Raw genomic sequence first — 25,807 nt, 5'->3', positions numbered from 1 at the left:
GGGATATATTAATCTGGTAGCAGAGAAAGGGGGACCTGGAGGGAGGGGATTCTGGAACAGGGGATTGAGGATGCTTATCCTCCCCACTCCTTTCTGCTCCTAATCTCTCTCTGTTCCCCAAGTGTGGGTCTCAGAAGCTAGAACAAATACTTTCATCTCAAGCAAACATTGGCTCTTTTCATCTTCATAATCCTACAAGAACAAATGCTTCAAAAGCAAACACCTTGAGGAAAGAATACCAATAAAGCCTGAAAACCAGTACGGTCAGGGAGTTTGAGAGACAAGAAGCAAAAAGGACGCAGGGTTTCAGAGCGGCTCTTGACTGGTCCCTGCTTGTGGCGGGAGCGTTTACTTCATTTTATCCTTTTGAATGCCATGATGCTGACAGAAAACCTTGGGCTTCAGGTTGGACCTGGAACATTTGACCAGCATAAGAACATCCCCTAGCGACGGAGACGTCTTCTACTCTGAACCCAGATTAACTCTCGGAATCCTCAACGCAGGTTCTAGAGAGACTGTCGCAACGGATGGAAGCGGGTTGGCTGAGGAGACAAAAGCCATTTACCATCCCAGGGGCCAGTGGGTCATACCCTGGGATGGCACCTGTTCAGGACTGACTCCGTCATGATGTCCGTCTGTAATCCCCTATGCTGGCTGCTCTTAGGCTCCAGCGGATAGAAGTGGAACCATCATGATCTTACTTACAACTTCCTTTTCTTTTCCTGCCATTACCTGTCAGGTACGTCTGCTCGTGGATTTCCGTGATACTCAAGAGCTCGGCACTTTGTTGTTGGCAGCTCCTCCTTGCCTGATGCCAAGTTAAAGCCGATTTGGAGTTTATCTGGTAGGAAATGCCAGTCAACGGGTCTTTGTTCCATAAGCTTTCACTGCCCTCAACTGTAAAAGAAGTCAAATGGAATTGGCTGTATTAGGCGGAGAAAAGACTTTCAGGGAACAATGTTTTGTACACAATTCTAATAGTAGCATTATTTCCTGCAGCTTATTTCTTTTCCTTTCTTTCCTTTTCCTCAAAGTGTCTATGAGATTTTCTTCACTCCCTTAATGAAAAGGGGAGTTTTCAAAAGATGAGCCACATCCAATTGTTGTCATATGCCTAAGCAAGGAAAGAGAGGCATCATCTCCCTACTTGTCCGTCAGGAGGTTTGGGATCAGGTGAGTTGGGGAGTGGGGCAATTGCAAATACTAAGCAAGAATAGAGATGCCGGCCCGCGCTCCTTAATCTAGAAAAAAACATATAAGGAAAAGAGAAAATATATGTCTTCTCTCAGCAAGTGGATATTCTGCCTGCACGTCCTAGTTGGGTCTTTTTAGACCAAAGTCACAGGCATTAGAAGGCAAAGTCATGGATGCCACCGCCAGGCTGACCTGGACGTGCATTCAGGCAATGTCACCTCACTAGAGGTTTGTCCTTAAATTGCAAACCCCTCAAGTCTCATTTTCCTATCTCTAGGATATATTAAATAGAGGCAGCTCCAGGCAATAACAGATGCAGATTGTTAATTTTTCTTCCTTCAGGGCAAAAAATAATACTTGTAGCTTATTTTTTCCTTTGTTATTTTATGATCCCCAATATACTCTATAAACTTAGTTATACCTTATGAAAGGTCAATAGTAGAAATAAATATTGTTTACAAGTGTGTTACATATAAGATGTTGGGGAAATTAGTCAACAAATGAAATATTTCTGTGTGCTTCATGTTATGAAACTTTCCCTCTTGTCTTTTTAATAATACAAATTTCTACCTACAAATCATAGGAAGTAATAATTTCTTCACTTGTTTGTAAGAAAGAGAAGGAATTATGTAACTTCTCAAATTTTCTAAGAGGTGTTCAACCTGCCACAATGTCGGCCAGTCTCCAATAAGCATGTAGCCCTATGCTGCCATGTGACAAGGAAGTGACCTTTTTCATACGCATACCACAGAGTGTGACATGAAACTTGGGGTTCCTTTGCACACCAAAGAGGAAGAAAAATATATCAAAATTCCATTCAGGCAACAACACAGAAATTTCTAAGAAGCTTTCATTATAAAATTATTATATATTTAGATAAAAATAAATTGGAGGGGCGCCTGATTGGCTCAGTTGGTTGAGTGTCTGACTCTTGATTTTGACTCAGGTCATGATCTTGGAGTTTATAGGCTCGAGCCCCGCACTGGGCTCTGCGTTGACAATGTAGAGCCTGCTTGGGATTCTCTCTCTCTCTCTCTCTCTCTCTGTGTGTGTCTCTTTCTCTCTCTCAAAAATAAGTAAGGAAGGAAGTAAATAAATACACTTTAAAAAGATACATAAAATAAAATAAATTTGAATTGGTGACGTTAAATTTAAATGATCACGTAGTTCCATATCCAAATGGAGTCTTGTCCACGTAAGTGAGACCATTCAAATCAGACTGGTTTGGAGTTCATCTGAAGATGGAGATGTTTTATACCCCTATTTTTAGAAATTTGGAGGCCTCATACGGTAGAAAATGTGAGACATCCAAAGAAAGTGGGGGGGGGGGGCGTTATTTTCATGTCTGGGGATATACATAACCAAAAAAAGGGAATGCAGTATGACTCTTCATTTAAAAGAAAGTATGTTTGGCTCTTGAGGTCAAGGAATTGAAATCTATTTCTCACTGCTTGCATAGGTTTCCTGACACTACATCCCCCCTCACGTTCAAATTCCCGCAGTGAACCAGCACAAGTGATGCAGCAAGCTCAAGTTGCAAGCTACGGAGGATTGAGAGAAAGGGTCTTTTCCTTTTCCGGTTCTCACGATGCTTTAAAATAGATGTCTAAACAGAAGGGAAACACTGTAATAAACAATGCGATGGACAGGGAAGAAGAGCACATATGAAAGTGTCACGAGGTCAAAAGCCAGTACCTCATCTTCCTGTATTAAACCTTAACCTTAAGGTTTAAATTAAGGCTAACCCTAAAATCAAATGTTCTTTTGAAAGGAACGCAAAGCAATGAAAATGAAGTAGACTGGGAAATTGCAAAGCCCTTTAAGAAAGGCATGGGATGCCTAAAATGTGCTTTACGGGTTGAACGCGTGTTGAAATCAGACACTTTCATTTCCTAGAGTTATCTTATTTTTACATTGAACAAGAAAAAAGATGTATGCATAGGTTTTGAAGGCATAAATTACAAGGACGCGAGAGAATACTCAGGACGCCCATCCAACACACATCTATCCCAAGGTTGTGAGGGTTTTGTGGGGTTTTTTTCACGTGTGTGTGATTGGTGATTAACCATCTGTCTTCCATTTAACGATTGATTAAATCATACATACAGCTAACAACTCCTTCATCAATACCACTTAAGTCCAAGATGCTGTAGTCAGACCTGGGAAATCCACATCCCCAAGAGACTCTATGATAACAGATTTAGAAAATACCATTCCTACTAAGTAAAGGTGAGAGACGCTCCTCACCTTTGGAAAACAAATCTTGCTTTATCTTAGGGGAAAAAATAGCTCGATTCAGACGAAAATACTTCTAATACAGAGATCAGACATCTATAAACCTTTCATGGGAATCAAACCTCTAAAGTGGTTCTAAGAGACGTGAATACAGTTACTTCCCCCCAAGAACGGGAGAGCAGTGTCACTCTGAATGGGAAGCCTGTGAGTTTTTGTCGATATTCACCCAGGACATAGGGACTGCACCCAGTAGAGGATTATGATAATATACGAGGCTGAGAAATCACATTCATTTTAAGAGGGATTGTGTATCGAGAGACATAAACAAGTATTTTTCTTAGAATTCTGGCTCTAACTTGAGAAACCACAATATTTTTTTGTGAATTACTTCCCCATATTGCTCAGAATAATGCGATCGTTGGGTGGGTGCATGGTCCCCAAACTTCAGCTGTAAGCAATGCTCTTGCAGCTGACGTGGGCTTACCGCCATGCCAGGCTGCTAGTGTACCCAGATTCTACCCCGGATCCCACCCCTTTGCAGGCCAGCAGGAGGAAGAGTTCTGGGTAACAGCATAGAATGGGAGCTACTGCGACCCAGAAAGCCTGAAGGAGCAAGGGGGGCAGGGAGTAAGACATTTAGGGAGTTAAAAGGAAGGGGGTAGCTAGCAGAAGAGACAGCAGGTGGGATAAAAGGGAAAGTGGAGGGGCGCCTGGGTGGCTCAGTCGGTTAAGCGTCTGACTTCAGCTCAGGTCACGATCTCGCGGTCCGCGAGTTCGAGCCCCGCGTCCGCTCTGGGCTGATGGCTCAGAGCCTGGAGCTTGCTTCCGATTCTATGTCTCCCTCTCTCTCTGCCCCTCCCCCGTTCATGCTCTGTCTCTCTCTGTCTCAAAAATAAATAAACGTTAAAAAAAAAAAAAAAAAAAGGGAACGTGGAGCAAAGAACCCCTCCCTCACTGGCTCCATCAGCCCCAGCCCCGCCTCCCCATTTGAGGCCCCTCCCCCATCCCACCTAAACCTGCTCCCCTGTTTCTTTACAGATTCTTGAGTATGGAAAGACTACCCAGGACTCATGTTCTGGCTGCTTCCCATCAATATCATGCAAAGCCACTTGTTTTTGTATTCTTGCGATAATACTTACGTTTTCATTTTAAAAAATCCTTCGAGCATGAAAATAATCCTCTTCCATTTGATTCATAGCTACGTTGAATTAAATGATACTCTTTTTAAATGAAATTAAAGTTACTGTCATTACTATTCATTACTATCATTTTCACAGAACGGAGACACAAAAGTGAGGAGCCCCTCACATGTCTCTGTCTCCACCAGACCACATGCTCATGGCATTAAGTTTTATTTTGGGGCTATCATTTAATAAAGGCAAATCCCTGGGAGGGCAGTTTTAAGTAGACATTGCAACGTGTACAGTATAATTTGCCCTAAAGTCTTAGCAAATAACCTACAGGAACAGGAGAAGGTGAAGGAAAGAAGCAGTTGGTGGAAATAAAGCGATCATGTGATGCAGCCCAGGGCTGAGAGTCAGAAGATCTGTGTTCTGGTCTTCAGCCAATATGGATCACTTTCTCCATTATAAAACGGGGACAATGACACCCGTACAGGGGTGTGGTGGAGGGTGACGAGATAATAAGTGGGAAAGAACTTTGGAAGGGAAAACGTTCTCAACAAACGCAACATGTGCTCGTTACGCTGACGTGGGCAATGTGTCAAATTTTCTTGGTGGGAACGTTACTTACATTTCAATGGACAATATCCAAATAGCTTGTCTGTGTCATAATCTGGGGTGGTTCCACACCAGAGCCATCCATCTGATCGCCCAGCGCTCGTGCAATCTGCATACCACTTGTTTTCAAACTTGAATGGAAATGCACAGGTTGCCCCATTGGCATTGCCCAGCAGCGTGTACATGTCTAGAAGAGACATATCGACGTGCACTTAGAATGTCAGTCAATCTTCTCAAGGTTGACTTTCCGATAAGAAGGATGCCGAAAGAGGATCACACCTGAGGTCCCCACCCAGGGAATCCCTTTTTCTTTCCCTTCTGTCTCTACCCCAGTCTTTTTCTGAGTACACACAGCAGTCTCTATCAGGAACAATTCTAGGACCGCTTCATTTCCACTGTCTTTTAGGACAGATTTGCCTCCTGCCTCACATGAGGCAAAAGTAGTCAGCTATACTGACACCTGCTTGGATTTCTGCATTTCCTCCAAAACAGGGAAGAGCCCATCCTTCCTCTTGCTTGGAATCACAGAATTATTGAATCTCTAGATTAAAAAATAAACTTATAGCTGTATAACTCAAACGCACAGTCAAAACTTAAACCCCGCCTACTTAAATCCTGTCAAGCCAGCCTCCACTGGAGTCCCTCAACAACGACTCTGAGAAAGAGTCGGAGGTTGGGCATAACTCTCTAATCCACATCATGGAAAGAAAGCACCAAAAACCATTTACGATTAATATCTGCTTTCTTAAAACTGAATTCAAACACAAGAGACAGAGGAAATAACAACTTGGGGAAATAACAACCTTCTATAGCAACATACTTAGCCTCTTGCCACCAGCTGATATTCAGAATTTGTCCTAGATTAAAATACTCCTTTCCTAATTAAGTTTTGCAGATCCTATGCCTTTAAACAGTTCTTAAAAGACATCTCAGGGCACCTGGGTGGCTCAGTCGGTTAAGCATCTGACTCTTGATCAGGTCATGATCTCACAGTTTGTGGGTTCAAGCCCAACTTCAGTCTCCACACTGACGGCACGGAACCTGCTTGGGATTCTCTCTCTCTCTGCCTCTCCCCTGCTTGTTCTCTCTCTCTCTCTCTCTCAATAAATAAACTTTAAAAAAAGACATCTCAAAATTCATTTAGACAATATAAAGTTTGTAAAACATGTAGCACAATACCCAACATATCTTAAAATCAAAACGCATGTTAAGCTCCTTACCCTCTTTCCTTCCCCCTTACTGCACTTATCCCGTCCTCCTGACAAAGCCAGGTTTATTTTCATTTACCTCAAAATTACTTTTTTGCCAATTAGCTAGTAGTTAGTCACTTCAAAACGCAACTCTGGCTTTTGTGCCACTAAGTTACAGGACTAGTTTTCCAAATCATATCTCATATAGGGGACAGGCTAGATTTAGATATGATTATGCCATTCGTAACCACTGGGGTTCCTGTTCCTTCGTATGAGGAAAATCTGTTAAGACCACCTCAGGGCTAGTTGTACTGTTCATTCAATTAGCCAAGAAATTATCGACACTGGATTTATAGATATCAATCAGAAATGGGCTTTTCAGGACTAACCTGATGTGTTTTTTTTTAATTTTTTTTAACGTTTATTTATTATTGAGAGAGAGACACAGAGGGTGAGCAGGGGAGGGGTAGAGAGAGGGGGAGACATAGAATCTGAGGTAGGCTCCAGGCTCTGAGCTGTCAGCACAGAGCCTGACGGGGGGCTCGAACTCACAAACTGTGAGATCATGACCTGAGCCGAAGTCGGTCGCTTAAACAACTGAGCCACCCAGGCGCCCCAAACCTGATGTATTTAACAACGCCCTGACGAAGCCAAAAGAACCACATTCTAGTCCAGCCACTTTCACTGGCAAGCCATGTAATTGCAGTCAGTTTCTCTTCCACTGTGGTCCAAACTCCCAGACAACACTTAGATTCTTCTAAGTCTGTAATTCCGATTCTGTTATTCTAAAATAGTCCCTGACCTCGGCCAGTTGTCTCCCCCAGGTTTTCTTTAGAGAGACAGGCTCTACATATACCCCTCTCTGTACTGTCTTCAGATAAACGTGTACTCTACAGTGAGCAGATACCAAGATCACTCTGAAAGCCTAGATCTTCCAGCAGGAATATCTTAAGTATTGAGAAAGACTTGGAGAGCACCAAGTGTGGTCAATGGACCATCTTCATCCAAGCACCCAGGTGTTCATAAAAATAATTCAATAGATTCTTGGACTTTCCCCCTCATGTGCTGATTTAGAGTCCGGGTAGGGGGGGACTTTGGTATCTTCACTTGTAACAAGCTTTCCTGGTGATTCTTAAGCATATTTAAAGTTTGAGAACCACTATGCTAAACCCTCTGCATACTTGCCTCACAGAATCCAAAGCAGGCTCCAGGCTCTGAGCTATCAGCACAGAGCCTGATGCGGAGCTCGAGCCCAGGAACCACGAGATCATGACCTGAGCCAAAGTCCGGTGTCCAACCAACTAAGCCACCCAGGCACCCCTCCAGTGATGTATTTTTAAATGAAATAAGAAGTCCCATGTCTTAGCACCAATCTTCGTGTTTTGAATCCCTCAGGACTATTTTACGATCTGTGAAATTTAACTCATTCAACTTTGGTTCACTCTTGTCCGGCTATAGTTTTCAACCAAGTTTCTCTTGAAATGTTATCTCTCCTATGACTTCTAAACTTTCATTATGTTCAATAAATGCTCCCGAATAGTCTCTTTCTGAACACTTTCTCTCTCTCTCTCTTTCTGCTCTCCCTCTTCTTTATAAAGAAGGAAAATGGATGGGGCACCGGGGTGGTTCAGTTAAGCGCTGACTTCAGCTCAGGTCATGATCTCACAGTTCCTGAGTTTGAGCCCCACATCGAGCTCTGTGTTGACAGCTCAGAGCCTGGAGTCTGCTTCAGATTCTGTGTCTCCCTCTCTCTCTGTCCCTCGCCCCCCACCTCTCTCTCTTAAAAATAAATAAACATTTTAAAATTTCAAAAAAGAAGAAGGAAAATGGAAAGTTGACATGTTACAGCCTCACAAAGACTGAACTCTGGTGCTCTGATTAGCTATGATAACCAGGTTCAAGCAATCTTTGCAGCCCCAGTAACATAGTAATTTTGGAAACAGGTAATCTCTTATCCCAAAAGGCAGGCTCTTCCTCTGACCTTGAGGTTGTTGTAGATAACACTCCCAAATAATCAAGTGTCCAAACCTGGAATGTGTTGATAACATCATCTGACTCAAGAAAGCTTTGTAAAAGGCTTCAAGTTCTGCTTTATCTTTGTTTTGTTGTTTCTGTGCACAGCCACCAGAGGAATGAAATTTGGCCAAGATCAGAGAAAACGAAATACTCTGATTTTATTTAACCTTCAAGAGCTTAAGGAACCAACCTCACATAAAAGCCTTTTCTCAAAAAAAAAAAAAACAGTCTTTCCATTAATTATAAATTACTAAAGCATCATTCAGGACTTTTTACCATGTATTCACTGTCATGTTTTCATAGAAGATAGTTCAAAATGCAAACATCATCAGTTACTAATTCTACGACGATTAAATAAGAATATGCCTATTTTCTCCAATTAGGTTCCAACTAAGAAGATGAGAAAAATGTGACAGAAGGAAGGCAAGACGGTCCATGCTTCCTACCTTCATAACCCCTGGCGCATAAATCATCTGTGGTTCCATAGATTTTCCACCTGCTCCATAAGCCGGAGCCCTTGTAAAGCATAACATTCTTTTCTTGTTTATTGCCATAGTTAAAAAATAAATCTTCTCCCTTGATCCCCAAAAGCGTGTCATTTTTGCACTCCCATTTCTGAAATTCGCTCTTCGGATCACAGGCATACAGAGTGACAGCAACCCAATCCGTCTTTGATGGTACCCCCAGACATAATTTAAACGCCACACTCATAATCCGCGAGTCAGACACCCATCGGAACTTCTGTGCTTCCTTGTCTTGATTACAAACGGCTGTTTGGACCGCGCTGGGACTTAATGCTTCCACGCAGCGCTTGTGATCTTCATTATATATTAAAAATTGCCTCGTGTCTGTTTAAAAGAAAAAAAGAAAGAAAGAAAAGATGTTTAAGGGGATACATGTGACAAAGAATAGTTTAGGTCAAAATTCCTAATGTCTCCTCCGTAAAACTGATCCTGGGAGAAGGGGTGATATGAATTCTGCCTGAGACAACTCAGCTCCCTTGAAGGGGGTAGGGGGTCCATGAAGCTAGAGAGAGAGAGAGAGAGAGAGAGAGAGAGAGAGAGAGAGAGAGACAGGGGGAAGGGCCAGTCGCATGGCCCCCAGCAATCAGCTGGAAATCCTCAAGACCTGCGAGTTCACTCCTATAGCTTTAGGAAAAGGCCTGCCTTAAATGCACACAAAGGGTAGTGGAGTAAACATAAAAATTAGATAACCAAGAAAGAAATAATATCCATCTGAGAAAAGAAAAGTTAGATATGAATATAATAAGCTATAAAATTAGGTGCATGTGTTCCCTGGAATAGAATTTTGAAGTCTGATTCACCGCTACTCTCTTTGAGATAGAGGAAACTCTATTCGAATTCTAACATTAGGGAGGTTTTTGAAAATAACTGATTTTATTTTAGGAAATGTTTGCCTTTATATCCAGCAAATTTTTGAACGAAGTGCTTTCTGGATAGCCCTACTAGAGAAGGCTTTTGTTTTGTTTTGTTTTGTTTTCCCTTACAACAATAGGTAACTTAGAGATCTAGCATCTAGAGGTAAGTTAGTATCTATTATATAGTTTTAACTTTCATTTTATTGGCATACTCAAGATAGCCTTTGCATAACAAAAAGATGCAAAAATGTACCTGCAAGTGTAACAATGTGTCAAGTTTGCAGTAAAGGTTAAATAAATGCAAGTTCTTATACCATTTGAGGGAATATTTATGAGAATAACTACATAGGACGGTGTTGTTTTAGTCTCGTAATTTGGGGCTGATGATTTAAATTAGTGTGTGGAGATGGCTTATACTTATAGTACAGAGCTGCTAGCTGGCAAAAGTGAACTTCCTCTTGCCAAAAAGAAGGAGGAGGAGGAGGAGGAGGAGGAGGAGGAGGAGGAGGAGGAGGAGGAGAAAGAGAAGGAGGAGAAAGAGAAGGAGGAGAAGGAGGAGAAGGAGGAGGAGGAGAAGGAGAAGAAGAAGAAGGAGGAGGAGGAGGAGGAGGAGGAGAAGAAAGAGGAGGAGAAAAAAAGGATCTGGTAAGCATATTTTTTCCCCTTACATCAAAACTGAATTCATGTAAAGCGTTTTCTTTTTTGTTTGTCTTTTTAAGAATAGACTAATGAAAAGAACTGAGTTTTCATTTTATGACCTAAATATCAAACACTACTTCTGGAGTGTTACTAAATTCCTCCTACTTAACTGGTCTTTCAAAATGAGCCCGTAGTATTGCAGATGTTTGAGGGTCTGACTAAATTAGCTCATTATTTTTAATCAAACCATCAGTGAAATACAGCAAAGGAATAAAAGTGCCACTAGCAGAGTCCTTTCACAGTTTACAAAACATTTTCACAAGCCATATTCTATTTACTGTCCTCAACACCCCTGTGGGGTTAGCACCACTTACATTCTGAGGTCAGTTCTTGGACCATCAATTTAGGGCTTACAATGGACGTTTGCCTTGAAAGATTATTTTCCCCTGCCTCGCTCCCATCTCCGTTCTCGTCCCACACTCGCGAGAGACCTCCTGCCTCTAATCCGTCTGGGCTCCTAATTTGGTGCCACTTTGAACTTTAGCCGGGTTCCTCAGCTGGGTTTCTCGTTTCTGCTGGTTTGATTTCTTGGAATTGGGACTCAATAGAGTCTCAATTCAGAACACCTGCTCCTTTTGGCTTCTCCAGAGTTGACATCTGTCAACGGAACATGCGATGCCCAAGCCGCAGCTCCTCCCAAGTAGCTGAACTCCTTCCCAGACTTGATCTCATCTTATTACTGCCTATGTCCTCATGTGACAAGATGAGGAATTTTCTGCGTTGGCAATAAAATGAAAATACTCATGATATGGTGTTTTGTTCATGATAAAACACAGGAGATAGGAAAACAAAAAGTTTAGAAGTCAATTACTATGATAATTTGCCACACACAAATGTAAATCTAGGCTCCTCTAATAGAATATGATAATGAAGTCTGGGGGCGCCCGGGTGGCCCAGTCAGTTGAGCGTCCAACTTTGGCTCAGGTCATGATCTCGCGGTTGATGAGTTCGAGCCCTGCATCAGGCTCTGTGCTGATGGCTCACAGCCTGGAGCCTGTCTCAGATTCTGTGTCTCCCTCTTTCTCTGCCCCTCCCCTGCTTGCACTCTGTCTCTCTCTTTCTCTCTCTCTCTTTCTCTCAAAAATAAATAAACATTAAAAATTTTTCAGTAAAAAAATTAAACGGTAATGAAGTCTACAAATTTTGTCATATAGATCTTTGAACTCATCTCTACAGCCCTTTACCTTTAATTTGTGGTTTCCATCCCAACTGTTGTTTTCCTATCTTCACATACTTTCCACTTTTCAGATAGTTTTGCTGAGTAACATCTATCTCATCAACAATAATATCTTCCATCTCATACTTTGGCATCACTGCATGGCCAGCATTTATGAACCACTCAGATTCAGTCACGCAACCAGCTCATAGCCAGCTGTTTAAGGTAAGGTGCTTGAATGTCTTTGGGCACAGTTAGTGTTCTTCCTTCAGAGGTTTTTATACTTATTTGACTTGTAATTTATGTAACTAATTTTAATCTGTGGCTCCATCTTAATTTTTCTCTGCATATGATGGCACTTAATGACCAAATATCCAATCTTCTGTTTTTCATTAATGGCACCATCATCCATTCATATCCATAAGCCAAAAACCTAGGACTCATCATGGATTCTCAGCTTTCCTTCACTTTCTAGAACAAAAGCAGAATCTATTGGCTCTACCCAAAAATACACCGTGATAGGTAATTTTATGTACCAGCTTGGCTAGGTCACAGTACCTAGAAATTTGGTCAAACCCCAGTCTGGATGTTGCTTGGAAGGTTTGTTTGATTGATAAGATTAACATTTGAATCGGTAGACTTTGGGTAAAGCAGATTACCCTCCAGACTGTGGGTGGGCCTCATCCAGTCAGCTGAAAAGCTTTAGAGATAACAGACTGAGGTCCCTGAAAAAGAAAAAATTCTCCAGACTGCCTTTGGATTTGACCTGCAATGTCAACTCTTTCTTGAGTTTCCCGTCTGCCAGGCTACCCTTGTAGATTTTGGACTTGTCAGCCTTCACAACTGCATGAGCTAATTCCTTAAATATTTCTCAAAAGATAGGTAGAAGATGATGATGATAGATAGATAGATGATAGATAGATAGATAGATAGACAGACAGACAGAGAGATAGTAGATAGATAGATAGTAGATGATAGGTAGGTAGGTAGATAGATATATGATAGGTAGATAGATAGAGAGAGAGAGAGAGAGAGAGAGAGAGAGAGAGAGATACACACACATCCTATTGGTTCTGTTTCTCCAGAGAACCCTAATACATACACTCTAATCCATTCTTTTCTGTCTGTCTCCATGGCCACTGCCTTAGACCATGCCACCATAGTCTTAACTCTGGTCGTCCTCTCTTTGAAATGCAATTATCAAAGAAGATAACACCTGCACCCAGAACCATGATAAAAGCAGAACTCCATGTTGACCAGTTGGTGAGAAGAATAACGTATGACTGTGAAATCATGAAGTGATAATTTTAAGTTTCCTTATATTGCCTAGCAATATAAGGAGTTTCCTGGGTGAGATGGGCCTAATTTGCCACCTGACTCCGAATTTCAAATCCTACCTAATGTAATGGGTTGTTCCCACTTAACGGTATAATAGAGTCAGATTTCTGTCTGTCTTTGCAGTCTCTCTAGCAGATTGCCCATGATGTGCATTGCATTCTGGTTGAATGCTCATTCAGTAATCAGATTGTTTTCTTTTTCTTCTACCTTTGTGGAGAGGTTTTCTAGGTTGAGAGGAGATTTTGTTTTTAACGGTATTTTCCCAACAGTGTCAACCCTTCGAGAGTGCATGGCTGCACAGAGGAGAAAAATATCCAGCCTCCACATCGTAGCTCACTAGGAGAGGCATGGTCCAGCCGGCCATCCCTGCTCTCACCCACCACCTTCCAGCCACAGACCTTTCTGTTCCTCAAACGCTTCGCTTCCACTTTGGAAACTTCGTATTTTGAGTTCCCTATTCTTGGGATGCTCGTGAAGGTCCCAGGTCAAGTGTCAACTCCTTAGTGAGTAGACTATCCTAATTGTGCTCTTTTATTTTCTACATAATATTCATAACCATCTTAAAATATGTTCTTTTTTAAAAATCCCTTCAGTTATCAGGGTGCCTCGGTGGCTCAGTCGGTTAAGCATCTAGCTCTTGTTTTGGGCTCAAGTCATGATCTCACAGTTCACGAGTTCAAGCCCCACATCAGCAGGCTCTGTGCTGAAGCCTGCTTGGGCTTCTCTCTCTCCTCCCCTCTCTCTGCCCTGCCCACACATGCTCTCTTTCTCAAAATAAATAAATAAACTTTAAAAAATCCATTTAATTATATTTTGTCTGTGTCCTTCTACTGAAATGCAAATTCTACAAGTAGAAAGAGCTAGCCTTTCTGGCTCACTACTCTATCCTCTCTTTTTGGAGCATACTAGCCTCTCAACAAATATTAGTTGAATGCATGAAAGAATATTAATTAAGTCTGAAGCATTTTGACTAGTAACCCAGATACATTATTTTATTTAGTAATTGACTGAGGATGATGAGTATATTTAATGTTACTTTTCCCCCTGAACATTTATTTTTACTGAGGAGCAATTTATAAACTTTTATAAAAGGTGTATTTGGAGGGGTGTCTGGGTAGCTCAGTTGGTTAAGTGTCTGACTTTGGCTCAGGTCATGATTTCACAGTTCGTGGGTTTGAGCCCCGCGTCTGGCTCTGTGCTGACAGCTCAGAGTCTGGAGCCTGCTTCGGATTCGGTGTCTCCCTCTCTGTCTGCCCCTCCCCTGCTCTCTCTCTCTCTTTCAAAAATAAATAAGCATTAAAAAAATATTTTTAAGGAGTACTTGCAAATGAAAAGCTTCTATTTCGATTCAAGTGTATCTGTTCTGATTTCCTTTATTTATCTTTGACAGTAAGGAGCAGTGTAAGTTTGATATTGTCATTGTTAAACAATATAAGGAAATGTAAAATTATCACTTTATGATTTCACAGTCATACATTATTCCTCTCCCCAACTATCAACACGGAGTTCTGCTTTTATCATGGTTCTATGCGCAGTGTCTCTGATTTAAAAGGTCACATTTCTTCTGCTGAAAGTGATTCAAGGCCTTGACCAAAAGGCATTTTGTGCCATTCTTGCCACTATCAACACCACCAATGTTTTATATGTACAAACATTCTTTTTTTTTTTTTTTTTTGTCTAGAGTAATCCTGATATCGTAAGCACTGCAAAGCTAACACATGAAGACAGCTGAATCAATGGATTCATTTCTTTGCCATCTCAATTATGGGATCGAATGAGTATTTTTCTTTCTTTTTGCTTTTTATTTTTTTAATGTTTATTCATTTTTGAGAGAGAGAGAGAGAGAGAGAGGGAGAGAAACGAGCCAGGAAGGGGCAGACAGAGAGACACGGAATCCGAAGCAGGCTCCAGGCTCTGAGCTGTCAGCCCAGAGCCTGACGCAGGGCTCAAATCCACGGACTGCGAGATCATGACCTGAGCCGAAGTTGGATGCTCAACCGACTGAGCCACCCAGGCGCCCCTCTTTTTGCTTTTTAAATACTTACACATCAGAAATTTCTTTGCAGAATTGAAGAGACCCTCCTTCCATCTTAACTCGATCTGCCTAATCTCATATTAATTCTTCAACACATCTGTGCCAGGCACTGTGCTGGTGACATTGTAAAGGACAAACCAGAGACAAGTTCCCTGCCACTAAACTCACACCGCCTGATGTTAATTCAAAGCCAGAAACCTCAAAGGTCAAAATACACTTGGGAAAGAAGCAGTAAGTTTCAATTCAATATCTCAAGTCAACATAACCAAAGGGGAGATATCCAGTAACATGAGTATGAGTATTCTTTCAAACATATTTTAACAGTTTTAAAATTTTCCATAACATTGAGCAAATAAATTAGATTTCTGAATTTACAAGCAAAGAAAGTTAGGTTATTAAATGGGACTATCTACAGATATGACTATTATATGCTATGTTTCCTTAGACATTTGCAGACTTTCCCCAGTATCAAGAAATAAGACGCTGACACGCAAACACGAAACGCAATCTTTCGCAAGATAGAGAAGCTGGCAAAGAAGAAAATAAGTGGAATCCACTTATTTCTTCTTGCCTTTTGCCATTTCGGTGCATGGCAACCCCACTCCCCAACGTCAGCACAACATCTGTGAGCCTGGGGGACGTTTTCTGGTCATCACAGCCCCCCGCCCCACTGTGCCTACACACTGCAAAGACAAAGGTCAGAGAACTAAGGCCCCCCAAGAGGAGCCCTTCACCAGTGACTGATAGCAATCAATGAATAAACGCCCCAAATCCCCGGCATGGTGGGCGGGATGATGCTAAGGCACATACTCTACATTGTCCCCCAGAGCGCCCAGCAGGGCTGAACCCCAGTTGTCCACAGTGGTCACTGGCTCCTTCCCTTCTGGTCTCAGCTCCCCACTCCTCTGCTGGTGTTTCCTGGGACTGTCTCCCAAGTAAACTAGTTCACTCAAATCACCGTCAGAGACAGCGTCTTGAGCAACCCAAAGAAATCTGTTCATAAGCCTCAATAAATGAATGTAAAACCTACATATGCGTCCTCCCAGAACTGAAGTTAGGCGAAAAGCAAATATTTATCATGCACGTAGTATATGCAAAAAAACACTATGCCAAGTGCTGGGGGCAGGGAGAAGACTAAGGATTACAGTGTTAGGTTTAGGAAGATTGAACAAAAGAATAAAGGAGGGATGCCTGGGTGGCTCTGTCAGTCAGAAGTCTGACTCTTGATCTCGGCTCAGGTCATGGTCCCCCCGTGTTGGGCTGTGGTGACAGCACGGGGCCTACTTGGGATTTTCTCTCTCCCTCGCTCTCTGCCCCTCCGCCTCTCATGTGCATGCATGTGTGTACTCTCTCTCACTAAATAAATGAATAAACATTAAAAATTTGTTTAATTTTTTTTAATGTTTATTTTTGAGAGGGAGACAGAGACAGAGACAGAGCACAAGTCAGGGAGAGGCAGAGAGAGAGGGAACACAGAATCTGAAGCAGGCTCCAGGCTCCAAGCTGTCAGCACAGAGCCCGACGCGGGGCTCGAACTCAGGAACCACGAGATCATGACCTGAGCCAAAGTCAGACGCTCAACCGACTGAGCCACCCAGGCGCCCCCAAAATTTGTTTTAAATGAATAAATAATAAATAAAAAAAAGATAGAGGAAAAATTGAGAATTATTTTATTTTTCATTTTGCTCCTTCATTTATTCACCAAATATTCAGAGAACCCAATTATTTAAGTCACTGGGTTCGGCTATTTGGGGAGGTACAGCTATGAATCCAATATGGGTTATGACCTCGAGGAGAAAGGAGAGGTCAGGAGCTAGACATTCCTCCAACTTCCTGTCTCCTTTCCTAAAGATATGAATATCTCTACCCTTCCTGGGCTAGTTCATTCTTGTCTCAGCAGGTCTCCCTCGGTCTGCTGATCTCTCTACCCGTATCCTAGATTCTATCCCCTTCTGTCTCTCCACACGTTCTCCTTTCCTTTCTCTCCTGGATCTTCAACCCCAGAATGCCAGCCTCTCCCCCAATTCTCAGACAGACAAGCAAAATCTGTAGGTAAGGTGTTGACACTATGCCACTCTATCTTCTTCCCCTCGCAGCCGTGCTAATTAATCCTTAGGTATCGCGTCGCTCTGATCATGACACGATCAGAGCTCTGACGCTCACTGGCTGTGTGACTTTGGTCACGTTCCTAAGCCACTCTGTGCTTCCTTTTCCCCATCTGAAAAATGAGGGGAGAATAACAAGATCTGCTGGTTGTTGCGAGAATTCAGTGAGATCATCTAAGTGAAGCACCGAGAACAGTTCCTGACACAGAAATTGCTAGAAACGCGGCAACTGTTCTCATTGACTTGGGGGAAATCAGTCTTGAGGACAGCGTGAAGTGGTTCAGAACAGGAAGCGACTAGAGCAGATAGAGATGTTGCAGCAGCCCAGAGAAAGGGACAGAAGAACAGAAATGGTGGAGACTACAGAGTTTCCAAACTCAAGAGACACGTGATGTGGTGGAGAAAGGTATATTCTTTGGGGTCAGTAAACGTGTTATCAAATTCTGGCTCCACCATTCCCTCGTTGTGTTGCCTCAGTTAAATTAATCATTCCAGCCTCGATTTCCTCATCTGTAAAATAGGGATAATAATGTTCCCTGAGAGAGTTTCTATGAACTTCTAAATGAGATAATTGAGGTAAGACACGCAGCATGTCCTTTTGCATATAGTAAACGCTCCAGTGTTAATGCCCTCCTTCCCCTCCCCAGGTGAGAAGTCTAAACAATTGGTACAAACAGAAGGACTAAGCCCTTCTTTGACATACTGTTGTTTTGAGCACATGTACGTCTTTCCTGGTCGACACACTCCGGCTGGTAACTCCTGTCTACTTCTTAGCCTCAGAGTCAGAAGACACTGGCAGAGAGGCTCTGGTCCCTCCTGGCTAGCTGACTTCTGAGCCTGTTTTCTCCCGTAGTAAAAGCCGGCTACTACCCCTTACCCATCTTACCCCACGGGCTGTTGTAAGGATCTGATTAAAGACCTGAAAGTGATTAATTAATGTGATAAAGGATCTGAAAGTGCTCTTAGCTTGAATGACCTTAACTTGGTTTGTAACTGGGCAAATTTGTCTTAGAATGCATTATTTTTTCCATGTCAGTTTCAATTCTTTTTGAAAGGGCACTTGCTTTCTTACCTTCTTTACTCTCGTTTTTGGTCAGTCTGATTTCCACTACACTCTTCTAGATCAAACTACCCACACGACTTTTCCATCCAACAATGCTTGATGGTGGCCAAGAGGCAAGAGGACACAACTGTTCTCATTTCCACATCAGTTTGACTCCCTCTTTGCTATGTAGAGACACATAGGAAGTAGAAACTACTTTCCTTTCGTTCAACTCCTTTTGTGGCCTCTGTGACTTCCTAGTTCTCCCTTAGCTGCTTGGGATTCAGTCTCAGAGACCAGATGTGAGTGTCAAAGGATGCCTGTGATCTCTAGTTCCTTTTTTTTTTTTTTTTTATGTTTATTTATTTCTGAGAGAGTGCAGGCAGTGGAGGGGCAGAGAGAGGCAGACAGAGGATCTAAAGCAGGCTCTGAGCTGACGGGCTGACAGCAGCGAGCCCGATGTGGGGCTTGAACTCATGAACCACGAGATCATGATCTGAGCCGAAGTCAGATGCTCAACTGACTGAGCCACCCAGGTGCCCCTGTAGCTCCTTTCTGAAGACAGGTGTCTTTGTCTTTAACTGAGGTTGAACACATTTGACTCTGTGAAGTTCACATCTAGCCAATGATGACTCTTCCTACCTAGAAATTTGGTTCAACACCCTCCTCAGGTGCTGAATTGTCATGTAACAAGGCAATTGCCATCTTACCTATATCTGCAATATCTTACACAGCCAGGTCTCCATCTCTCAATTTCAGAAAAATCAGAGGAAGTTTGGAACACTAACAGGAAAAATAGACAAATATAACAAGAACTGAAAAATGAAAGATGATAAGGACTTGGTTTTGCTCAATAACTTTAGAAAGTATGTCTTAAATCTGGCATCTAAAAGAAGTCACAAGTAAAGGAAGAAACAACGGGGCTAGAAATCAAGAAAAGTAGAAATATTATAAAGAAAATTTTATGAAAATTAAAATGACCAAGGGAACAGCAGTGGGGAATAGTTTCTTGAAGAAATCCTAGATTGGTATTAAACCAATCATTCATTCAGAAAAAAAAAAAATTGCTTCTGTTTAATAGAAAGAATGTTCCATTAAGAGTCAGGAGTCTTAAGCACTAAACAGGTTGTGCCAGTAACTAGTTGTGAGACTCTGGAAAGATCACCTAACATGTCAGGACTTCAGTTTTCTTACCTATAAAACAAGGAGGTTGGACGCAGCACAAGACCACCAGAGGTCAAATTCACTGTAATTTTACACTCATTGGCTAGTGAGATCCTATTATTGGCATCTTTTCCAGCTCTGCCTCCAGGGCCATCACATCAGTAGTTTGAAATCAACCATGGCAGGAATGTTCCACCATGGCAATTGGTTAAGTGCCCCACATCAGTGCTTTTCTTCTGAGAACCAATTGTTAAGTTTACCAACACACCATTGCTTGTGAGTCAGACCATCCCATTGTGAGCTAAGCCTCTCTGCTGAGGTCCAACCATCGTGTCTGAGCATCTCTCACTGTGTCTGACTGTGACGACATCCCCACTGAGATCTAACATTGGTGCCGAATGCGATTCCTCCTGCTGAATGGGTAGCAGGGCAAGAAGGGTAAGAACTTGCCCCCCCTCAAGCTTCGCCTCCTGGCCCCTCAAGGTATGGTGTGGATGTTCATGGTGCTGATGATGTGGGATGCTCTCAGGAAGGTGGGACAAAGGGTTCTGGGTTGAAAAAAAGAATACACGACAGACAGTAGGGAGACCTTTCCATGGATTTTCTTAATGGGTAGGGAGCCAGGGAAGAGGCTGCAGGGGGTGCAGGGAATTGATACAACCTTTGGTCTATTGCTAACGCAGCAGCAACTAACCTCTGTTCATGTGCTGCCTGAGCCAAAAAAAGGTAAAATCAGAATTATAGGTTCTCAAGTTGAAAAAAAAAAAATTGGGGAAAGAGCTCCCTTACCCATGTTTTCGTTTGCTTTTTATTCTCTGAGTAATCACCTTCAGCACCTCCCTGCTTCCCCTGTATTTGTGCCTCTGAAGAGGAAGACATTCATCAGAGTAAGGCATCCTGCTGTCTCAAGGAGGGGAAAATTCCTAAGCAAGTTGAGAAACATTTCTTGCCCCAAAGCACTAAGAGTCAATATAAAGAAAATTAGTAGCCAGGCTGCCCAATATGGTAGCCCTTGGCCCCAAGGGTCTATTGTACAGTTGAATGAGGCCAGTCTGAACTGATGCATGGCTGTAAGTATAAAATACTGTGTTTTGAAAATGTAACTTTTAAAAAATGAGTGTGAAACTATTCCAATGTTTTATTGTCATTCATGTTCACTGACAATATTTTGGATATATTGGGTTAAATTAAATACCTTCGTATCTTCGTAAAATCAAGGTCAACTGTTTCTCTTTTACTTTTTTTTTTTTTTTTGAGTGTGGCTCCATAACGTGGCCAATGATGTTTCTGTTGGACTGCCCTGGGTTAGAAATTCAGGTCACACACAGAACCCTCAAATTGTTCGTCCAGGTTCCAACTGAAGACCTTCAGAGACAGGGAACTTACTCCTAACCAGACTATTCTATTTGAGACATGGCAACTCTTAAAAGCTTTTCACTGGCTGTAGTTTTAACCTTTGGGGCCCATGAAGAATATATTAACTCCCTTCCATGAGACAGATTTGCAACACGAATACTGTGATGATGTCTAAACCTCTAGACCCACCCCATGGTGTTCTTTTGCTTACGTTAAGCATCTCCTCTCCAGCCCCCCTTACACATTGAGAGATAAGCTTTGTAGCCGGGAATAAGGCCAAATATCTTCTTAAGCTCCAAGAATCTTTCTCAGCATTGGTTTCTTGGGAAATCTCTCGCTTAAATGCTTAATATGCTGCTTTTATTGGCTAGTTAATGATTACTGTGGGAACCAGAAGTCCCTGTTTTAATAGCTAGCACTTGCCAAGCAATTCCTATGGGCCATCCTATGTTCTACACATTTTAGGGGTGCCTGGGTGTCTCAGTTGGTTGAGCATCCAACTTTTGATTTTGGCTCAGGTCATGATCCCAGGGTTGTGGGACTGAGCCCTGCATTGGCTCCATGCGTAGAGCTTGCTTGAGATTCTCTCTCTCTCTCTCTCTCTCTCTCTCTCTCTCTTCCCCCTGCTTCCCCCCACTTTCTCTCTCAAAAATAAATGAATAAATAAATAAATAAATAAACAAACAAACAAATTACATTTTGCAACTCACTGAATCCTTGCAAAAACAAGGGGTATATAGGGGCTCCTGGCTAGCTCAGTCAAAAAAGCATAGGACTCTTGATCTTGGGGTCATGGTTTTGAGCCCCACATTGGGTGTAAAGATTACTTAAACAAATAAATAAATTTAAAAACAACAAAAACAGGCACTTGGGTGGCTCAGTCATTCGAACGTCCAACTCTTGATTTCAGCCCAGGGCATGATCTCAGAGTCATGGGACTGATCCCTACATCAGGCTCCGTGCTAAGCATGAAGACCACTTAAGATTCTCTCCCTCTGTCTTTCTGTCTCTCCCTCTCCCTTTGCCCCTTTCCCCCACTTGTGTATGCATTCTCTCTAAAATAAAAAATTAATTAATATTAAAAAAATGTTTAATGAATTAAAAAAGAAAACAAAACACAGGGCCAAATAACATCATGCTCCCCATTTTATAAACAAGGAAATGAAAACACAGAATAATTAAGTAGTTTCCCGGTAGGGGCAGGGTGCCTTGGCTTGTGTTTTTATAATCACTGCAACCTAATGCTCGTCATGATTTCACATTTTCTGTGGTCAGCACTCTCCCCGGGCAGTCTCCTGGTGGTTGGGGTTTCTGTGTTATCTGTGTGGTCCCAGTTGTGCCCCCACAGTTACATGGAGAACACAAAGTGCCATTGGCACAGAAGGGGCACAGATGGCGTGTGCTGATTTGGGAGAAAACGGGGGGATCAGGAACCAGAATTTCAAAGGTGAAGCCCTTTCCATCTCATTTCCAAAGGGAACTGAGAATGCAAATTCTAACTGGCACCCTCTTTCTGAAGTTTAAGCAGGTTGAGTCTAGAGAGACAGAAAAGAGAGACTTGATAATGTCTTTGAGGATTTGAAAAGCTGTGAATCTGTTCCTCCTAAGTAATCGCCAGTCTCCAGGAAAAAAAAAAAGGGGGGAGGAAGAAAACAAGTATAAATCAGTTTGAACAACTTAGAAAACTGATAAGGGTGAAATTTGTAGCTATAAAAACTATGGACGATTAAAAGGTTTGCTCACAGGCAAAAAGCAGCATTGTGAAAATCTCATGGAATCCCTCCTTGGAGGATGATCTACGATCCTGTCCTTAAACCCACCACGAGGAAAGACACCAGGACCCACCCTCCTTGTGGCCCAAAACACTCACAAGATTATTTCTTGCAGGTTAGACAGAAATACTGTGAACTGAAAGCAAGAATGCACAAACCACAGAGGAAATCCCTCGGAGAACAGACCAGGGAAGGAACAATGGGAACTGGGGGATATCAGGAGGAGACAGGGGTTCTGCGGGACCAGGTGGCACATCTGGCCTGAGAAGCAGCCTCTGGGCTCAAGGTCCCCAGCTTCCAGGCCCGGCAGCCAGGAGGAGGCGACCAGGTTCCCCCAGAGCTGGTGGCGCAGAGGACTTTTGCTTTCCTCCTCACCGCAAGCGTTGAAAGGACCCCACTAACCTTGACCCAAAGAGGAAGGTGCTCCTCCAGGCCCCAAGTCAGAAAGCCGTCACCTCGGTCAACTTACCCAACAGCTGCACAGTCACTGGAATGAGACAGACGAAAACCAGGAGCAGGGACAGCCTCATGGCCCAGAGTTTATCCTTTCCTTCCACTGATGGAGAGGAGGGGGTAAGCAGGAAGCCAGACAACGCAGGCACCCAATCACCCCTTCCCCTACTGTGTTCTCAGAGCTGCCCTGCTGAAAAGAAGTGTGGAGGAAGCTCTCACTTTTAAAGGGCTTCTGAAATTAGGGAAAACCTCCAATAAGGAGATATCCTGTCACATGAGGGTAGTTGGAAAAACAGGAATTCAAAGTTACAACTTTGCTTTGTAAGCTAACTTCTGAGAAGAGCAGACACAGAGGAAGGGAAGAAAGAGACACATGGGGGAGAGGGGTGAGGAAGGGGGGGGTGGTGAAAGGGTGATGGTGAGAAACGCGGAGCCGGGCTGGGTGAGCTGGGAAGGGGAGAAGTGAAACAGCTCTGTGCCTCAGGGCCGGCTCAGATGGGGCTGGTGAAGAGCCAGCCGGAGGCCATTACCTGGGCCGGAGAGCCAGGGTTCCCTCTGAGAAGCAGCTGAACCAGCGGTGCCTCAGCAGCCAACCCCACCCTGAAGGGACAGAAATGACAGGCACTGAAAAGGACAGTTTGACGCTGGAGACATTTTCTTAAGGGCTGAAACAGATACCCCTCATTCTCTATATTCACTGCTTAGAGTCCCCTTTTTTCTTAGCTTCAAAAGACACAGTTCTCACAGAGCTTTGGTGCTTTGGCCAGAGGAAAAGTGAGAGGTTAAACCTAAGAGGGAATCTCAGCAGGGCTAGGAGGGGGAAAGTTCTAGAAGGCTTGCTCTAGAAAAACAGAGAAAACAGTGACACAAGATTTGTGATAAAGCCTTGATGCCCTGTCTCAATCATGCTGGTTCTTCAACTTTGGAAGGGACCTCTTGGCACGAGAAACTCTGCTCATTTGGTCAAAAGAATGTATATTCATTACATGATGGGTGGAATTCTTTCTTGAAGAACAAAAATGTTCATTAGACACAATATTAATCCCTAAGCATCTATCTTTGTTACTTTTCATAAGTAAAACATGAATTAAGAATATCTTGATGCAGGGGTGCCTGGGTGGCTCGGTCAGTTAAGCCTCGGACTTGGGCTCAGGTCATGATCTCGCAGTTCATGAGTTCGAGCCCCGTGTCGGGCTCTGTGCTGACAGCTCAGAGCCTGGGGCCTGTTTCAGATTCTGTGTCTCTCCCTCTCTCTCTGCCCCTCCCCTGCTCATGTTCTGTCTCTCAAAAATAAATAAATGTTAAAAAAATTAAAAATAAATAAAAAAGAATATCTTGATGCAGATATCAGTAATTAGAGAGCCAACCCACACCTGGAGTGTGTTAAAGATTAGCAATTCAAAAACGAAGGCTGCTGGAAACATTGCAATTTTTCTTTAATTTTAAACGAATAGTTTATCTTCAAGCGGAAAGCCCCAAGATTGATCATCTTTGTGATAAAGTTATAAACTGCTTCCTAATAAGAAATGTGATATAGTCCTGTTACTATTTTAAAAACATTCTAAATTTAAGATTATTCTAACAGAATGCAAAAGGTGCTAAGAATGTAGGACACAGGACAAGGTTTTTTTTCCCCCATTAGGCTAAGACCTGACTGACAAAAAAAGTTTGTTATGAAACAGTACAGATGAAACAAAAATGTTTCTTTCTAAAACATTGTTTCATTAACTTATCATGAAAAAAAAAGATATTTTAAATGAGCCCTTCATGGCTTTTAAATGTAAACAATTTCTATAAATTTAAAAAATTTGGCCTAATTTGGATCTAAATCAATTTGAGAAGCAAAGAAAACGTAATTGAACGCTCTCTACACTCACCCTTCAGGTTTTTTGATTTATATAAAAGTGCCACATAGTCAACCAAGATCCGTGATAAGGCTGTGACTTTGAAACAAAAGGAAACCAACTGTCCCACAAAGAATTTACCCCAAGACCTTGACCTTATTGAAACAAAGATTTATCAGGCTAGAAGCAGTGAACAGGCAAGAAAAAGAAATCCAACTTTTGGGAGAGGGACATCACCGAGGATAGCAAAACAGGAAGCTCTCGGACTCCATCATTTCACTTCAACGACTGTTGAACTGGCAGGAACGGTCTGCGGTAACTATTTTGGAACCCCAGACTCTAGGAGGAACCTTCCCTGGAGGCACTGGCTACCACGTTCATCCCCACTCTTCACGGCTGGCAGCATGAGGGCGCAGACTGAGTTTCTGGGGCAACGTGCTAGAGCCTGGGCCGTGTCCTCCAGAATATCCGAATTGTGGGTTCTGAAGGCTGACTGCTGCTTTTATTTGCTTTCACCACTTTTACTCAACATAGTAGTAGACATTCTAGCTGGAGCAATTAGGCGAGAAAAAAAAAAGAAACAAAAACAATTAAAAATACCAAACCGGAAAAGAAGTAATACTGTCTCTCAAGAAGAGGTAAAACTATCTCTTTTCACAGATGGCATGATTTTGTATGTAGAAAACCATAAAAATTATACACACACACACACACACACACACACACACACACACACACACATCCTGTTAGAGCTAATAAACAAATGCAACAAAGTTGAAAGATACAAAATCAGAACACAAAAACCAGTTGCAACTCTATATACTATTAACGAAAACTTTGAAAAAAAATTCAGAAAACATTTCCATTTCCGGTAACCTCAAAAAGAATAAAATACTTAGGAATCAACTTAATTAAGGAGACAAAAGACTTGTACAATGAAAGCCACATAATATTGCTAAAAGAAGTTAAAGAAGAGCTAAATAAATGGGAAGCTATCCCATGTTCACAGAATGGAAGACTTAATATCATTAAGATGACAATACAATCCAAAGAGTTCTATAGATTCAATGCAATTTCTATAAAAATCCCAA

At 42.4% G+C, this 25,807-nt stretch overlaps 1 protein-coding gene across 2 annotated transcripts in view; it reads right to left on the bottom strand.

Annotated features, from left to right (window-relative positions):
* Positions 1-23,419, bottom strand: part of MRC1 (mannose receptor C-type 1) — a 97,952-nt gene extending 74,533 nt beyond the window's left edge. The window contains exons 1-5 of one of the 2 annotated variants that reach the window (XM_042991176.1): positions 23,403-23,419; positions 22,889-23,059; positions 8,821-9,222; positions 5,182-5,355; positions 733-897 (exon numbers count right to left, since the gene is read on the bottom strand). In XM_042991176.1, the coding sequence (XP_042847110.1) occupies positions 733-897; positions 5,182-5,355; positions 8,821-9,222; positions 22,889-22,949 (802 nt within the window). In that variant the 5' untranslated portion in view covers positions 22,950-23,059; positions 23,403-23,419. Of the gene's footprint in view, positions 1-732; positions 898-5,181; positions 5,356-8,820; positions 9,223-22,888; positions 23,281-23,402 lie in introns of those variants that run through there. The other variant, XM_007081268.3, reaches the window with a different exon arrangement.
* Between the last annotated feature and the right edge of the window lie 2,388 nt (positions 23,420-25,807).

The sequence above is a fragment of the Panthera tigris genome, chromosome B4 (assembly GCF_018350195.1).
Source record: "Panthera tigris isolate Pti1 chromosome B4, P.tigris_Pti1_mat1.1, whole genome shotgun sequence".
NCBI classification, from domain to species: domain Eukaryota; kingdom Metazoa; phylum Chordata; class Mammalia; order Carnivora; family Felidae; genus Panthera; species Panthera tigris.
This window is presented reverse-complemented; position numbering and strand designations above follow the sequence as displayed.